This window comes from Lepus europaeus, chromosome 17, assembly GCF_033115175.1.
Source record: "Lepus europaeus isolate LE1 chromosome 17, mLepTim1.pri, whole genome shotgun sequence".
Taxonomy (NCBI): domain Eukaryota; kingdom Metazoa; phylum Chordata; class Mammalia; order Lagomorpha; family Leporidae; genus Lepus; species Lepus europaeus.
The window spans coordinates 62,857,341-62,875,635 of record NC_084843.1 but is presented as its reverse complement, the minus strand read 5'-3'; the positions used below and the strand labels follow the sequence as shown (position 1 = coordinate 62,875,635).

The 18,295-nt window shown below is 45.4% G+C and overlaps 1 protein-coding gene across 2 annotated transcripts in view; it reads right to left on the bottom strand.

Moving 5' to 3' along the window:
* Positions 1-15,468, bottom strand: part of SEC24C (SEC24 homolog C, COPII coat complex component) — a 28,409-nt gene extending 12,941 nt beyond the window's left edge. Inside the window, exons 1-7 of one of the 2 annotated variants that reach the window (XM_062214135.1) lie at positions 15,364-15,468; positions 13,131-13,330; positions 9,778-9,913; positions 3,775-3,947; positions 3,186-3,557; positions 2,765-2,901; positions 1,347-1,415 (exon numbers count right to left, since the gene is read on the bottom strand). In XM_062214135.1, the coding sequence (XP_062070119.1) occupies positions 1,347-1,415; positions 2,765-2,901; positions 3,186-3,557; positions 3,775-3,947; positions 9,778-9,913; positions 13,131-13,302 (1,059 nt within the window). In that variant the 5' untranslated portion in view covers positions 13,303-13,330; positions 15,364-15,468. The remainder of the gene's footprint in view (positions 1-1,346; positions 1,416-2,764; positions 2,902-3,185; positions 3,558-3,774; positions 3,948-9,777; positions 9,914-13,130; positions 13,331-15,363) is intronic. The other variant, XM_062214136.1, reaches the window with a different exon arrangement.
* Positions 15,469-18,295: the final 2,827 nt, after the last annotated feature.

The window sequence follows — 18,295 nt, the reverse complement described above, 5'->3', positions numbered from 1 at the left end:
CAGTCCAGCTCTCTGCTGTGGCCCGGGAGTGCAGTGGAGGATGGCCCAAGTGCTTGGGCCCTGCACCCACGTGGAAGACCAGGAGGAAGCACCTGGCTCCTGCCTTCAGATCGGCACAGCGTGCTGGCCGCAGCGCACTGGCCATAGCAGCCATTTGGGGAGTGAACCAACAGCAAAAGGAAGACCTTTCTCTCTGTCTCTCTCTCACTGTCTAACTCTGCCTGTCAAAAAAAAAAAAAAAAAAAAAAAAAGATAGCATAGTGGTATAACAGATTAAGCCAACTGCTTATAACATCAGCATCGTATACCAGAATGCTGGTTAGAATGCCACATACTCCACTTCCAATCTAGCTTCCTGCTAATATACAGCTAATGACCCAAGTATTTGGCTCTCTACCACACATGTGGGAGACTATGATGGGACTCCTGGCTCCTGGTTTTGGCCTGGCCCAGACCTGACTTTTGCAGCCATTTGGGGAGTGAACAAGTGGATGGAAGATATCTCTTTCTCTGTTTCTCTGTGTCTCTCTCCCTTTCAAATAGATAAATCTTAAAAAAAAAAAAAAAAAAAAAAGCCAGTTGGAGGAGGGGCAACATTCAGCATAGCAGCTTAAGTCACCACTGAGATACGTGCATCCTATGTTGGAGTCTCAGCTACACTTCTGACCCAGCTTCCTGCTAATGTGCATCCCTGGGAGGCAGCAGATGATGGCTCAAGTATTTGGGTCCCTGCCACCACATGGAAGACCCAAATGGAGTTCCAGACTCCTGGCTTCGGCCTGGTTTATCATTGGCTGTTGCAGGCATTTGGGGAGTGAACCATTGGACAGAAGATCTCTCTCTTCCTGATCTCTCTGTCTCTCAGCCTTTCAAATAAAAATAAAAATGAAAATCAAAAATAAATGCCAGTTTGGGATATGATGAACCTGTACAATAGCAGCTATCTACCCAGATGTTTCTGTACAACCAGCTGTAGACAAATCAAACTCAAAGTTGAAGGACCTATCATTCAACTTTGTCCTATTCCATCACATGTCACATCCAGGCTCCTGGAGGAGCCAGCAGGACTAAAACCAAACATTAACATGTCACCTGACCCCAACCCTTACAGCCTGACCTTCCACCACCCCATACTCAAGGCACTGCCAACAACTTGCTACCTCTTCACTACATGGTGACTTGAGGCATGCATATCCTTCTAGCTGTAAAAGCAAGAATCTAGAAGGGCTAAGGGAAGAGGATGGAGAGGGATGGACATGGTGGATGAGGTGAAGATGAGGTCACAGGCATGCATGGTGGCACTAACACAGGGATGACAGGTACACACACCCACCCTCTGCACTTACTGGACTAGGAATGGCATCAGGGTCTATTCTGTGCCTGGTTTTCTGCTGAGGAGGCAGCTCATTGAGTTGCTTTTAGTGTTTTAATAAATAAAGGCAGCAGGGGAAAACGGGGAAGGAGACAAAAGAACAAGAGGCAGATGTTACATCTCTCAACCCTGATGAATTAGACATGAATAACTGGAGCCCAGCTTATGCTGAAATCAGGTCCCCTCTAGATCTGACATTCCAAGTCTTTCTAGCACAACGTAAAATCCTTATTGGCTCAGACTATGATACAGCAAGATGAGGAAAAGGTGCAAACAGGAGGCAAGCAAGGGTTATACAGAGAGAGGCTGAATGGGAAAGAGAAACATTTCCTCTAAAGGCCAATCTCCCAGCTAAGGACTGCTCTTCTGCAGAGCAGCTGCCTCTTACATCCAACCAGACTCTCCTCACCGAAGGAGAGGAAAGGAAGGTGGGTAGCTTATTCCTCTCAGGTCCCCTTAGCCATCAGGCTCGCTCACCTTGGTGGCTCCCCAAAGGAAGAGGGAAGAAACAGAATGGAATATGACAATGGCTAAGCATGGTGAGGTAATTGACATAGCAAATGTTATAGACAGAATTACAAAGTGGCCCCTACTCAGCAGTATAATTCCAGCCTCTGTGCCAAGTCTCATAAGGAGGGCCAGAGGCATCTGATGGCTCTGAAGGTGAGACTCACCCACTTCCCAGGAGAAGTGGCTTTCTCAGCAAACTTTACACACATACTGTCCCCCTAAACTGTACATCATTTTTCCCAACCACAAAGCAGGAGCCTACTAGACAAAGCACAAGGGCTTACTCCTAAAACTTGATCCAAGCAGGAACAGAGAGAAACCACTGAGGTTTTCCTTCTCTTAACACCTACACCAGAGAATCCCACCTGCTCTACAGATTAGCAGGAATGCCATCCCCCCAGATTTAAAAGCACAAACCCAGCTACTACTGCACAGGAAGCCAAAGGTAACTATGCTATGTATGTCCCAGAGTGACAGAACACAGTCCTTAACCTAGAGCTCTACAGACACTGCTAATCACTCCTTTCCTCCCTGCCCAGCTAAAACCAGGGCTTCAGGGCAAGCACTGTGGCATAACGGGTTAAGCCTTTGCCTGCAGTGCCAGCATCCTAAACAGGAGCCGGTCTGAGTCATGGTTGTGCCACTTACAATCCAGCTCACTGCTAATATGCCTGGGACAGCAACGGAAGTTGGTCTGCCCCCACAAAGACTTCTGGAACTTCCAGTTCTAGTGTAGAGAGTCAAAAATGACATCTAGATTCTACGTCTATAAACAGATGAATGAAAAGGGAAAATTATCAAAAAATACTAGACAAACATCTCATCTAGGTTGACCCGCTTCTCTGGCACTCCTTCCCCAGGACCACCTAAGCATCGACTTACGGGGCTTGGGATGGCATCAGGGTCCAGGCGCTTAGGAGGCAGTGGCTGCGGAGGCCCAGGCTGACTGCCAAAGGTGGGTACTCCAGGGTAGGGACTTCCATAACTGGGCTGGGGGCCCTGGGCTGGTCCAAAGGAACCTGAGAGACAAGGATACAGGTTGATAAGAGTAAATCCTCTTCAGGCCTCAGGGAAATGAGGAGACTCCTATATAAATATAGAATTATCGATTATATGTCTGGCAAAACCATCCAAAAACCACTCCATCCAAACTATGAGAAAAAAGGATGTCTTGTAAGCTCCACATCCTACTAATACCTGGATCCTGTCCATCTAGTTCACCACTTAGCAAGCTATACTGAAAATAAACAGAAACAACACACACCTGAATAGCTGAAGCCTTTGGCTTCTAAAAAGAACTCACCATTTTGCTGAAGCTGATAGCCAGGCTGCTGAGGGGAGTGCATAGGTGGTGGTGGCCCGGGGGCCCCGGTCATCTGAGTACCAGGGGGCAAAGCTTGAGGAGGAGGTGAGGACACATGGTTGGGCTGGCTCACTGGAGGCCCCCCAAAGCCCTGTCCAGGCAGAAGTGGACCAGTCATTGAAGGCATCCGAGGGCCCCCTGAAGCTGGGGGTGTGAAGCTGGAGGCCAGTGGTAGAGCAGAGCGCTGGGGAGGCTGGACCCCAGGATGACCTTGGGTCTGGCTAAGGGGAGGTGCCTGGCCCTGAGGATAGGAGCCATACAGACCAGAGTTAGGGAAACTTCCTGAGGCTGAGGCCAGTGATGTTGGTGGTCCTGCAAAGAAGGGGAGGTAAGAGTCAGAACCCAGACAACTCACCTCCTCATTCATAAATGCTCCTTGCTCAGTAAACTACTTCCCTTGTTACATAAGACTGCTGTACCTTGTGGGGCTCAGAAGCACAGCAAATAAAAGGGATTCTAGCACACTCTGAAGGCCTAATGCTTCTGAAAACAAGGGGACAGTAACGTTTCTGTGATTGAAGCTACTCACCATAGCCCAGCCCTGAAGGGGGTGGGGCTGGGGCCGCAGCACCACTGATCTGCATTCCAGCCAACTGGGCAGTCACCTGTGCACTCGTTGGGGGAGGCCCATAGGGCTGAAGCACAGCTGGCTGGCTGACCACAGGGGCCAGCGGGGACCCAAATGCCTGAGACCCAGGGAGCCTGTGAAGACAAGGAAAGCAGAGGTGACTAGTGGGGCTCAGGTTCCCTTCAAAGTGGCAGGTATGCCACATCCTCCAAGAAGCTACACTGTTTCGAAGCATCTTACTCACATCCTGAGCTCTTTTATGGCTTCATATCCTTGCATATTCGTGGGTACATTATATTTCTTATCACGTACACCATGATTATTCATGAAAATCTTGTTTTCCACTAGGTTCACTCCAGAAACATATGCTGAGGGCCCTCAGGTCAAATACCACTTTACTCTGATAGTTAAATTATTTACTCTGTTAGTTAATTATCACCTCTTCTGCCTCAATCCTTTGTTGACAAATGGCCTGTTTTGTAATCTAAGGCCCTAAAGGAGTTGAAAAGAAAGGCACACATAAGCATGCACATTAACAGGTACTTAATAAATGCGGTATCAAAAAATGCAGTTTGATAGTTCAATTTTTACTAATTTATTTTTTATTATTTACTTGAGAAGCAGAGAGACAGAGACAGACACAAAGAGGCCCCAACCAATGGTTTACTCTCTAAATGCCCACAATAGCTGGAAATGGCTGGAATGATCCAAAGCTGGAAGCTGGGAAGCCAGGAGCTGGGAATGCAGTCCAGGTGTCCCCTTGTGTGTGGCAGAAACCCAATCCCTTAAGCCATTACTGTTGTCTCACAGGGTCTGCACTGGCAGGAAGCTAGAATCAGGAGCCAGAGCCAGAGTCAGAAAACAAAACCAGGACTCTGAGGCCAGCGCTGTGGTGTAATGGGTTAAGCTTTCACTTGCCATGCCAGCATCCCATATGGGACTGCTTTGAGTCCTGGCTGCTACACTTCCAGTCCAGCTCCCTGTTAATATGCCTGGGACAGCAGCAGAAGTTGGTCAAAGGCACTGGGCTCCTGTACCCATGTGGGAGACCCAGAAGAAGCTCCTGGCTCCTGGCTTCAGATAGGTCCAGCTCTGGCCATTGCAGCCATCTGGGGAGCAAACCAGCAGATGGAAGATCTCTCTATCTCCATCTCTCTCTGTAACTCTGCCTTTCAAAAAAAAAAATAAAATCTTAGAAACAAAACAAAACCAAAACCCATATGAGATGCAGGTGCCTTAACCAGATTTTTTTTAAAGATTTATTTATTTTATTTGAAAGGCAGAGTGACAGAGAGAGAATCTTCCATTCACTGGTTTACCCCGAAAATGCCTTTAATAGCCCTGGCTGCGCCAGGTCAAAGTCCGAAGCCACAAACTCCATCTGAGTCTCCCAAGAGGGTGGCAGGAATCTAAGCACTTGGGCCATTATCTACTGCCTCCCAGGCACATTAGCAAGAATTTGGATGGGAAGTGTCTTGATCCAAGGCACTGTGATATGGATGCAAGCATTCCAAGACGCAGTTTAACCTGCTATGCTACAACACCTGCCCCATGACCAAGTATCTTAACCACTAGGTTACTCACTCACCTCCGTTCAACTTTCACACTAAATTATTTATTTACTTTATCCTGGGAAAGATGTTAGAAAAATATGTAAGATCATAGGATCAGGTAAGCCAAATTTGGCATTTTTTACTAATCAAAAAAGATGTTAAGTGTGCCAGAGAAGGACTAGAGGTACAATTGCATAAACAGGGTCATCTTCCAACTGGGTCTATGTAGCCACAACTTGTTATCTGGATGGCCATGTAGGAAACTCCCAAGGTATCAGAAGGCATGTTCAAATATAAACAAAATATTACTACATACTAACTTGAGGCAACTCTGTTGGTTTTTTATGGTAATATTATCACAGGGATCTACAATATAGAGCATTATACATAGCAAGTTCCTTCTGAGATTTCAGGAATCAAATTTTTCATAGAAATATGTTACACTGAAATTCTGATTTATACTTCTTACCTTATTTTCTCTCTACTAAATAACTGGTTCTTTGTAATTAGTCAGCTTCTAGGAGTTCTGCATAATATTTTTCATTCACTCACTCAGCTGGTACTGTCCTCAGTTAATATTTCTGGAATGAACCTTACCTCCCTAAGCTCTTTGTTGTGTTTTACATGTTTTTGTATTTCAAAGCATGAAGCATTATGTTACACATGCTCACTAAATCTCTGCCAGAACAACAACAGTCCATGGTACTGCCCTATTAATACAGACAATACTATCAACTATTCAATGGCATTCTGACATAGCCCATAATGACAATAAACCATCACCTTACGTGTGTATATAGCTTTATGACTTATAAAACTTCTCTAGGTTTTTTAACTTAATACTCATAGCAAAATAGTGAGGAAGACACAGTAGAGAGGAAACTGAGAACACTAAGAATGTAACTCACAGACCAAACCAGAACTAGAGCCCAGACTCAATTCCTAACTTAATTGTGAAATATAAATAGGAAAAGGTATATAATACATACAAAGTTGAATACCATCATTCACATACCAAAAACCAAGTCGAAAAATAGAAGACACTGGCAGTCAAAGGCTCTGCATGTTTCTCCCTCATCACAACCCTCTCCCTTCTTCCAGAGATACCTACTTTCTTAACAGCCTAATAATCATTCCCTTGTTTTTAACACAGTACAGTTCAAGTTTGTCAGTTTTTTTAAATCTTTTGTAAACAGAAGCTTATTGTAGACTTTGATTTTGTGTCTTTTATTTAACCGTACATTTATGAAATTGATCTGTAAGGCTGCCTTCATCTTAAATTTTTTAATAAGATTTAATTATTTATTTGAAAGGCAGAGTCATAGAAAGGCAGAGGCAGAGAGAGAGAGAGAGAGAGAGAGAGAGAGAGAGAGAGAGGAAGAGAGAGAGAGAGAGGTCTTCCATCTGCTGGTACACTCCCCAGATGGCTGCAATGGCCAGAGCTGCGCCGTTTCAAAGCCAGGAGCCAGAAGATTCTTCGGGATCTCCCACAGAGATGCAGGGGCCCAAACACTTGGGCCATGTTCTATTGCTTTTCTAGGCCATAGCAGAGAGCTGGATCAGAAGTGGAGCAGCCAGGACTTGAACCGGTGCCCATATGGGATGCTGGCACTGCAGGCAGTGGCTTTACCCGCTATGCCAGAGCACTGGCCCCAGTTGTAATTTTTTTTTAAAAGATTCACTTATTCATTTGAAATTCAGAATTACAGAAAGAAAAGGAGAGAGAGATAACGATCTTCCATCTGCTGATTCATTCCCCAAACAGTTGCAATGGCCAGGGCTGGGCCAGGCCAAAGCCAGGAGCCAGGAGCTTCATCCGGGTCCCTCATGTGGGTGCAGGCACTTAGGCCACCCTCCACTGCTCTCCAGGCTCATCAGCAGAGAGCTGATCAAAAGTGGAGCAGCCAGGACTCAAACCAGCATCCCATCTAGATGCCAGTGCTAGACAGTGGTTGAACGCACTGCACCACAGCGTGGGCCCCAGTTTTAATTTTTTTAAACCTTAAAATCCCACAATCATTGTTTATTATAAAGTGAACACTGGTCCTCATGATGAGCCTGCCCATAAGATCTCTGGCATGGAGCATAGTCCGGGGAACTTCTTGGATTCAGAACAACAGGAGTCAGCTACCAGCAGAGTAGGATCAAACGGATGAGGCCAGCTTTGATTTCCTTCTTGGGAGCTTCATCCACATATTTCTGGTAATAGGCCACCAGAACTTTGGAAGTATACTGATGAACAGTACAAATATGGCCATGCGACTGCTACCCTTCACACAGACCTGGATATTCACACCAACAAATCCCTCTTTTCCCAGAAATAAAACAGGCTGTGGTATAGCTTGTGCTGTAGCGTGCATAGCTTAATCATCTTCAGGACTGTCAGTTCACCTTGATGGGGTCATTGCTTCATGTGCAGTGCACCATGGGTGTAGCCAACTTTTGCATCCAAAAACCTTCAAGGACTGCAGCACACCCTTCCACATCATGGTTACTAGTGTACACAGGAGCTTCTCAACTAGTCATGCCACCACAACAAAGTTGTATGGTAGCTTTTTTTTTTTTAAAGATTTATTTGGGGGCCGGCGCTGGGGCACAGGTTAATCCTCCGCATGCAGCGCCGACATCCCATATGGGCGCTGGTTCTAGTCCCGGCTGCTCCTCTTCCAATCCAGTTCTCTGCTGTGGCCTGGGAAAGCAGTAGAAGATGGCCCAAGTCCTTGGGCCCCTGCACCCACATGGGAGACCAGGAAGAAGCACCTGGCTCCTGGCTTCGGATGGGCGCAGCTCCAGCCATTGTGGCCAACTGGGGAGTGAACCAACAGACGGAAGACCTTTCTCTCTGTCTCTCCCTCTCACTGTCTGTAACTCTCCCTCTCAAATAAATAATAAAGAAAATCTTTAAAAAAAAAAAAAGTTTTATTATATTTATTTGAAAGAGAGTTACAGAGAGAGAGTTCTTCCATCTGTTGGTTCACTCCCCAGATGGCCACAACAGCCGGAGATGCGCCAATCCAAAACCAGGAGCCCCTTTTGGGTCTCCCACGTGGGTGCAGGGGCCCAAGGACTTGGGCCATCTTCTACTGCTATCCCAGGCCACAGCAAAGAGCTGGATCGGAAGAGGAGCAGCCGGGACTAGAACTGGCACCCATATGGGATGCTGGCATTTCAGGCCAGGGCTTTAACCCACTGCGTCACAGCACCGGCCCCAGTAGCTTTTAACTATAGCTCATTCTCTTTCATCACTGAAAGTTATTCCACTAATATGCTGCAGTTTGCTGAAACATTTTAATGTAGATAGACATTTGAGATTTTCTAACTTTTGGTTATTACAATGTTACTATAAATAATCATATTTTTAATTTTGAGTATTACACAGATTAGTTTTTGTAAGACATATATCTATGAGTGAAATTTCTAGGTCACAAAATACGCAATACTTCAATTTTTATAGATAATGTCAAATTACTTTCCCAAAGTGGTTGTACTAATTTGCATCCCACCACCAGTTAGAGCTCCTGTTAGTCCATATCCTCAGCAATATTTAGTATTATCAGATTTGGCATTGTGGAACATTGGGCTAAGCTCCCACCTGTAACAGTGGCATCTTGGCAACCTGATCAGGAGCCTGGAGCCTCCACTGGGTCCCCCACATGGGTGCAGGAGCCCAAGCACCTGGGCCACCCACCATTGCTTTCCCAAGCCACAGCAGAGAGCCGGAGCAGAAGTGGAGCAGCCGGCAGGCAGCAGCCTCACCTGTTACACCACAGCGCCAGCCCCAGGACTATAACTGTTACTGAAAATGTTTAGTAAAGAAAAAAACTCAAGTTCACAGAAATAAAACAACATGCAAAAGAACCCAAGTAGTGGGGCAGGCACCTGTCACAGAGGTTAAGACACTGCTTGGCATGACTACATCCCATACTGGAGTGCCTGGGTTGATATTCCAGCTCTGTTCCCAACTCCAGCTTCCCACTAATGAGTACTTTGGAGGCAGCAGGTGATGGCTCAACTAGGTGGGTCCCTGCCACCCATGGGGGAGGCCTGCATTGAATTCCTGGATATTATGGGCATTTGGGGAGTGAACCACTAGAAGAGAGATTTTCTTTCTCTCTCCCTCTCTCCCCAACCCCTTCTCTTCCTCTCTCTTTCTGCTTTTCAAATAAAGTTAAATTTTTTTAAAAATAAAAGAAAGAAAATAATCCAGGTACCAGATACGTTAATAATCCATAGGGCTGGATATCAGTAGCACCTCTAACCTGGAAAAAAGGTAAATTACAAAGAGCAAACAGAGGAGAAAAAGTGGTCTAAAAGAGAGGCAAAGAGAGGAGGAACAAAAATAACAGTCCCCCATACATTCCTAACTCTTCCACTTTCATTACAACAATTTTGGGTTGATCTAAATACATACCTTTGCAACTGAACAGTGGAACTTGGCCCATTCTGGACATCTCCTTGGCCCAACTGGGCATATGCAGCCTGGCCACAAGCAGCCTGTGCTGTTGAGGCTGGAGGTGGCCCTGAGGAAGGTGGGGCTCTTGACACACCTGAGGGTAAAGGACAGAAACTAAGTGATTAGGAAATAACTCCCTTCCACCCTCAGCCAGGAATGCAAAGCAAGGATCAATAAAATCAAAACTTTACTGACCCAATAACACAGCTTTGCAGCAAAAAAGGCACAATCCACATGCGACTCTAGCTATAGCAGTATTCTCAACACAGATACCCAACAGAGTGCCTACACTCACCCAGACAGAAATCCTAAGAGTGAGGTTGTAGCCAGAGCCATGAGAACAAAGGATCATCATACTTCCTGCAATCATCATACTTTCTCAATCAACTCAGCCTAACACTGTCATCCAAGTCAAATAATCAACTCTTTCAAGGAGAAGATCTTCTCTGGAACTCAAAGACTTGTAGCACAATGAAAAAGGTGGCACAGGAGGTTGACACTGTGGCTTAGCAGGTAAAGCCACCGCCTGCAGTGCCAGCATCCTATAAGGGCACTGGTTCGAGTCCTGGCTGCTCCACTTCCACTCCAGCTCTCTGCTATGGCCTGGGAAAGCAGCAGCAGATGGCCCAAGTTCCTGGATCCTGCACCTGGCTGGGAGACCCGGAAAAAGCTCCTGGCTCCTGGCTTTGGATCACCTTAGCTCCAGCTGTTGAATCCATTTGGGGAGTGTACCAGTGGATGGAAGACTTCTCTCTCTCTCCTGCCTTTCTGTAACTCTGCTTTTCAAATAAATAAATATTTAAAAAATATATAGAAAGGTGGCACAGAAGATAACCAAGTAATACACTGAACTAGGATATAAGGAAAGGCACCTAATGAAACTACTTGGTCAGGGCTGGTACTGTGGCGCAGCAGGATAAAACCCTGGCCTGAAGCGCCGGCATCCCATATGGGCGCCAGTTCTAGTTCTGGCTGTTCCTCTTCCAATCCAGCTCTCTGCTATAGCCTGGGGAAGCAGTAGAAGATGGCCCAAGTCCTTGGGCCCATGCACCCACGTGGGAGACCCTGAAGAAGCTCCCGGCTCCGGGTTTCGGATCGGCGCAGCTCCGGCTGTTGCAGCCAACTGGGGAGTGAACCATCGGATGGAAGACCTCTCTATCTCTACCTCTCTCTGTAACTCTTTCAAATAAATAAAATAAATATTAAAGAAAAAAAAAGAAAGAAAGAAAGAAACTATCTTGTTTCTACTTATCCTAACCACATCCATTCCATTGTGTAGAAGCTTCCAATTGCCTGTGGTTCCAGGAAGTGTTCCCATGAGTTAGAGACCTTATTTCTGTTCAAGTGTTCAGTGAGAACAATTGGCCTGCTCTCCCACTAATGCTACTACCCAAGTCCTCCAAAAGCTGTACTCCATCCTTTTCGTTTATCAGAACTGCCATTAAAACTGCTTCTACTATCCTTAGCCATCTTTCCCACATGAAATGCAGGAAGATACTGGTTATTTGGCACATCACTTGTGAAACACTACTGATCCCATTATTCAATTTTTTTTTTTCCTTTTGCTCTGCCCTCAGTAACACTGCCTGTAGGAACATGACTAAGCTGAACTTACCTACTAATCATGACAGAAGTACATATGCTCTCCTCTCAATAACAAAGCTTTCTCATAAGGGAACATTAAGCGTGATAAGTCAGTACTTGACAGAGCAGAGGTGGACTCTGTCCAGCCAAAGTCCCCACCCCAAGTAAGGCTCTTCTAAAGACCTGAGACCTACTTTCACCACTCCACAATTTTTTTTTCACAGTTATAATCAAAACGGTAACACTTCATTTTCCAAATCTTATTTATGCCTCCTTGGTGCGTTCATTTTTTTCATATCCCTTTATTGAATTTACTCTTGAAAAGCACAAAGAGTTACGTATATCCAAAGTCCTCTGCTAGACTAATCAAAGATCTATTGTTACCTACATTCCAACAAGTCCCTTTGGTGAATCTGTAGGGTACCAGCTGCTCTTCTTGAAAAAAAGAAATGTAAAAGCCAAGTGCTCAACCTAAAGAAGTGCCCGATTAGTATTTTCTTATTGCTCTGACATTACAGCACACCTAAGAAGCAGAGGAAACTCAATGAAAGGAAAAGGAATGGTATCAGAAGAAATATGACAGGCACCGGAAATCAGGCACACAAACACCAAACTTTTCATCCATGAATTAGCTCTCTTTGTCCCAGAGTCACTTACAGATAAAACCAGGGGCAGGTATTTGACTCAGTGGTTAAGAGACTGCTTGGGATGCCGGCATTCCATATTGGAATACCTGAGTTCAAAAGTCCCAGCTTCATTCTCAATTCCAGCATCCTACTAATGCACACCCTGGAGGGCAGCAAGTGATGGCTCAAGTAATTAGGTACGTGCCACCCACATGGAAAACCCAGATTGAATTCCTAGTTTGCAGCTCTGGCTAGGCCTACCCTGGCTGTTGCAGGCATTTGGGAAGTGAACCAGAGAATGAGAGATCTCTTTCTGTTTGTCTTTCTCTCTATGTCACTCTCTCCTGTCTCTCAAACAAGTAAAATTAATAAATAAAAATGTCAAAAATACATGGGCAAGCATTTGACACAGTGGTAAAGACAATGCATTCTATAATGGAATGCCTGGGTTCAAGACTGTCTCCACTTCCAATCCAGCTTCCTGATAATCCACATTCAATCCACATCCTGAAAGGTAGTAGGTGATAGCTCAAGTACTTGGGTCCCTTCCACTCACATCAAAGACACAGACTAAGTTCTGAGTTCCTGGTTTGCCTGGCCTAGCCCTGGCTATTGCAGAAATTTGGAGGAGTCAACGAGTGAAGGGAAAATCTCTTTCTGCCTTTCAAATAAACAAAAAATTTTTTTAATCAGTTAATTAAATATATATGGAGATAAAACCATCATACATAGTCTCAACATACTCATATAGGAGAAACAAATAATGTTAGTGAAACTTTAGATCAATCCTGGCCACAGGCTCTGGAGGAGCTATGATCACAACCCTTCCATTTAGCTCTGAACAATGCAGACAGGTAAGGCTGCATATGATGACACCCACAGGAAGTGAGATGCCACTGAACCTGGAAGATGTGATTCCATTAAATGTCACCCTATCTAAAAACAGGGAAAACTGTCCACAAGGCTCTCAGTTACAGAGAACCAGATTCATGTTCTTCAGCTAACTGCACAAACTCTTCAGGTAGCTTGGCTATAAAAATACAACCCTACCTAAAAACTGCATATTTCTCTCCTTCACTCAAAGGAAACTTGGACACATACCTTGGGGAGGTGTTTGCTGATAGCCTGGTACTGGTCCGTTATAGGCTCCATAGGGAATATGGGGGGCTGCGGGTCCTGGTTGCCCACCATAGCTGGACTGATGATAACCTGGGTAGACAGGCTGGGGCTGCCCAAACGGCGGCACAGGTGGAGCTGACTGGTTGACATTCATTATGAGAGCATCCCCAACTTGGTCTCACCTACAAGATGAGAGAGAAGAGAGAAGTTAGTCAAAGTTTCTCTTTCCAAAAGAGAAAGCAAGAAAATAGAAATAAGAAGGAATTGAGCTTATCAAGCAGTGATCTACTTCATCATTCTTATACTACCAAATGATCTCAATAATTTTCTGCCCCAGCCATTATGCAGATTACCTCCCTAAAGCAAAGATTTTGTTACTCTGAACCCCATGCTTTGGAACTGCCAAGAGGGTATAAATTTCAACTCTAGGCAGGCCCACTGGAACAGAGCAACAGTCTTCATTCCCTAGTGGTATGGTTTATAATACCTGGTCACACAAGGAGTCCTGTGGCTGACAAACTACCAAGATATCACAGGTAAATGAAACAGCGTTCCCACTTTCCATTCACTCAACAAACATCTAGTAAGCTCTAGTATGCTAGTGGTTTTCAATTACTTAGGCTAAAAGTTTAAAATATACCAGCTAAAATCCCTCCACCTGAAAAGATCAATTTTAGAATAACTGATTTAGAGAAATGACATTCTTTGATTAACTATAATAATCCAACTGATACTCCTGTCCTAGTCTTCTCATAAAGAGCATATGGATTGGCTGGCACCGTGGCTCACTTGGCTAATCCGCTGCCTGCGGCGCCAGCACCCCCGGTTCTAGTCCCGGTCGGGGAGCCAGATGCTATCCCGGTAGCTCCTCTTCCAGTCCAGCTCTCTGCTGTGGCCCGGGAAGGCAGTGGAGGATGGCCCAAGTCCTTGGGCACTGCACCCGCATGGGAGACCAGGAGGAAGCACCTGGCTCCTGGCTTCGGATCAGCGCAGTGCACCGGCCCCAGTGTGCCAGCCATAGCAGCTATTTGGGGGGGTGAACCAATGGAAGGAAGACCTTTCTCTCTGTCTCTCTAACTCTGCCTGTCCAAAAAAAAAAAAAAAGAGTATATGGATTATATGGATGTTAGAACTGAAGCATTAAAATCAATAAATTTAAAGGATACTTGAAAATTCTAACAAAGCAATAACTTAGTGAGGGCAGGCATAAACACTTCACATAATTCAAAGAAATATCCCAAGGATCAGCAACACAGTTAAATTTCACGGAAAAATTTACTCTTCTCAGCCCTCAAGAAGAGCATGGTGAGTATTCCAAATCCTACTGCACTTCAACTCTCCTGTTTCTGATCCTAGGACACCAAAGTTATTACAAAACCAAAGAGATAAATCAGAGGGCCTAAATCAGTCTTTCCTAAAGGAGGACTATGTGATCACAGGTATTCTAAAACAGCCCTTATCGCTCTAATTATCTTCTAGACAACAGGGATCTAGGAGGCAGGAGAGCTCACAGATGCTGCAACGGAACCAGGGGCCTCTCACCTTTGCTGGGAAGGACCATCTTTACTACAGAAAATCTGGGCTGCTCCTAGACTAAAACTTTTTCAACTCGAATCCACCTCAGGAACTGTTCTTCCAAATGCTCAAGCTTGCACAAGTCACTGACACTAAGCTTGAGTTATGCCCCTCTCCCTTTATCTTGTTAAGCAGGGAGGCACCGGGAATGTAAGGAGCCGCTTTTCCAATAAATAATCCCCTCCAAACACACTCAAGAGCTAGGAGTCTGACTCAAATCTCGACTCGACTCTGGGTGGACAGTCCAGGGTGACAACCAAAGGGGGCGGGGCACGCTTCCTAGAACTCTGAAAGTAGTAGAGCCGTGGAGGCTGGGAGCGCCGAGGATTAACACTGAAAAGCCAAGCCAGCTTCTCGGGTCACGACGAGAGAGGGCTGGTCCACTAAGCACAAAAACAGAGTACTCTACGCCCTTCAGCAGGCTCAAGGCAGGAAGCCGGAGCCGGAATGTGGGCCGGTAGGTAAGGGAGGGTGTAGGACTGATCCTGCATCGCGGATACGTGAGGCGAGGGTCTCCTCCCGGGCCCCGCCCCCAGGCTCCTCCCTTCCTTCTAAAACCGGACCCTGATCTGGTCAGTAATACCCCTGGCTTGCCTCTACTTTCCTACCCACCACCCAACCTCCAGATGCCACTCCTCACCCGGCTCCAGATCCAGGTTCGACTTCGTTCCTAACGTCAAGGATCCCAAGCTCCACTTCCGGTTCCGAGGGAGCTGTCGCACCTTTCCGGAAGTTCCGCCCCCACGCTCCAGGGCTGGGCCACTCCTTCTGCCACGTCTGCACTAGGCACGTAATAGGAAACCCGGATGTCGCGCACGCGCTACTTTTGCCTCCCAGCATGGCCGACACCGGGAGGTTTCGCTGAGCTTAGTGCATTTTTGGTTGTTTTTGTTGTTTTTTTTTTTTTTTTCAGGCGCCCTAGTCGCTTTATGGCCTGAAATGCGATTGAGAAAACTGAGTCAGACTGTCTTTAGTAACGCATTCTCAGGCTGTGACGTATTGATGACCTTTGATCTAGAGTCTTGTAGCCACTTCCTGCTAACCCTTGACCCTATTGATTTCCGTCCTCTAAGATGATATCATCCTTGACTTCAGCTGGTTGTAAAATTTGAGGAATGTGTTTGGGTGGGAAAGAGCGCTGACTCTACTATCAGGCTGTGTGCATGAATTGGAGTTTTAGCTCTGCAGTTAAAACTTGGGCAACTATGCCCTGGTTTCTTTCATCTGTAAATCGAGATAATACGCATCTAAGAGCTTGTTGAGAAGATGCGATTAGACAGATCCCATAGATTGCCTGGCATCATAGTAAGGTGCTCAGGGATACTCCGTTGTTATTAGTTAACCATTTTATAGGATATAGAGCTCAACTAGACCCAAAGATTTTTCTGCTCTGTGTTGGAAGAATCACAGTTCCTGTAGTAGATATCGCACAGCTTAATGAATTAGATTAACTGGAGCTAATGTTTGTAGGATTATTTTTCATATACGTGACTTCACTTTAATCCTTTCAATACTGTTTATTCATTTAATAATTTTTGAGCAATGCTGTGTCCCAAACCATATTCTAGGTTCTAGGAATACAGTAACAAACAAATGTTCTTGCTCTCATATTAGTGACAGTAGACTGTTATTCTGAGGCACAAGGTGGTTCATTTTTTGAAAAAAAAAAAATTGCACTTTAGTCTGTTGGAAGCTGTATTAGGTATTGAGCATGCTTTACTAAGCAGGCAGATTTTCCTGTCTGCAGTTTGTAGCCAGTTAATGGATCCTCAGATTAGCACTTGTTAGAAGTACAAAATTCACCTGAACACACTGAGTCAAATTCTGGAGCTGGAGTCCTCCATGTGATCTTGTTGTCCCTTGAACATTGAAAACCACTGGTCTTGAATAATTTGTCAAATTCAACTAACTTTTATAGAGCACTTGCTGAAGACTAGACCCTCTGCTGAGCATGTCTTGCTTAAGGTTGCAGTCCCTAGTATGAAATAGAGCCTAGATCACAGTATATTGAGGATAGAGGTTGGCATGTTGCATTGTATTGGTTCCTGTATCTCTGCTCATAGGTTCTGAAACTTGGCTGCATATCAGAATCATCTACGAGGTTTTTTAAAAATTTTAAAAAGTAAAAAAATGTTAAAAGTAAAAAAAAAATTTTTTTTTAAGTATTTATTTATTTGAGAGGTAGAGATATAGACAGAGAGAAAGGTCTTCCATCCACTGGTTCACTCCACAGATGGCCACAATGGTGAGCTGAGCCTATCTGAAGCCAGAAGCTAGGAATTTCTTCCCTGTCTCTAATGTGGATGCACTTGGGCCATCTTCTACTGCTTTCCCAGGCCATAGCAGAGAGTTGCTTCAGAAGAGGAGTAGCCAGGACACAAACCAGCACCAGCCAGGACACAAACCAGCACAAATAAAGGATTCTAGCCCTGCAGGTGGAAGCTTAGCCCACCACCCCACAGTGCTGGCCCATCTGTGATGCTTTAAAAAAATATTAATGGCAGGTACCAGATCAATAAAGTCAGAATCCTGAGGGCTGAGGCATGTATTTGTGAGCATGTGCATAAAATTTTGTTATACAATCATTTGGTCCTATGTGTTGTCTTATTTTAGGGAATCAGAAGTTTTTTTTTTTTTTTTTTGCCTTTTTTTTTTGACAGGCAGAGTGGATAGTGAGAGAGAGAGAGACAGAGAGAAAGGTCTTCCTTTTTGCCGTTGGTTCACCCTCCAATGGCCACTGCAGCTGGCACATCATGCTGATCCGAAGCCAGGAGCCAGGTGCTTCTCCTGGTCTCCCATGCGGGTGCAGGGCCCAGGGACTTGGGCCATCCTCCACTGCCTTCCCGGGCCATAGCAGAGAGCTGGCCTAGAAGAGGGGCAACAGGGATAGAATCTGGCACCCCAACCAGGACTAGAACCCGGTGTGCCGGCGCTGCAAGGTGGAGGATTAGCCTGTTAAGCCACGGCGTCGGCGGAATCAGTAGCTTTAATGTTTTCCAACTAATTCTAGTAAGTACTGAGAGTTAACTAAAGCCACTGGTATAACACAATGGCTGACATTAGTAGAATGCAATACATATTCAGTAGTGACTGGATATTAAAATCCTCTTTTATAGGGATTTGCACTGGCACATAGTAGGTTAAGCTTCTGCCTGTGCTGCTGGTATCCCACTTGTTCACCTCCCAAATGGCCACAAAGGCAGGAGCCAGGAACGTCTTCCAGGTCTCCCATGTGGGTGCAGGGGTCCCAATACTTGGACCATCTTCTGTTGTTTGCTAGGCACATTAGCAGGGAGCTGGATCGGAAAGTGGAGCAGCCAGGACTCGAACTGGCCCCCATATGGGCTGCTGGCACTACTGGTGGCAGCTCAACCCATTATGCCACAGCACCAGCCCCAATCCTAACATTTTTTATTACTATATCCACGTATCAAAGCAAACAGCATTTAGCACACTAGGAGAGCAACTATTCCACAAAACTCTGCAGCCTTTGATAATCTGTTACAGGACATCACGTTTTATAATGGAGAAAGATCTCTTAATGTAGGACATATTCATGTAATGAAAACCTG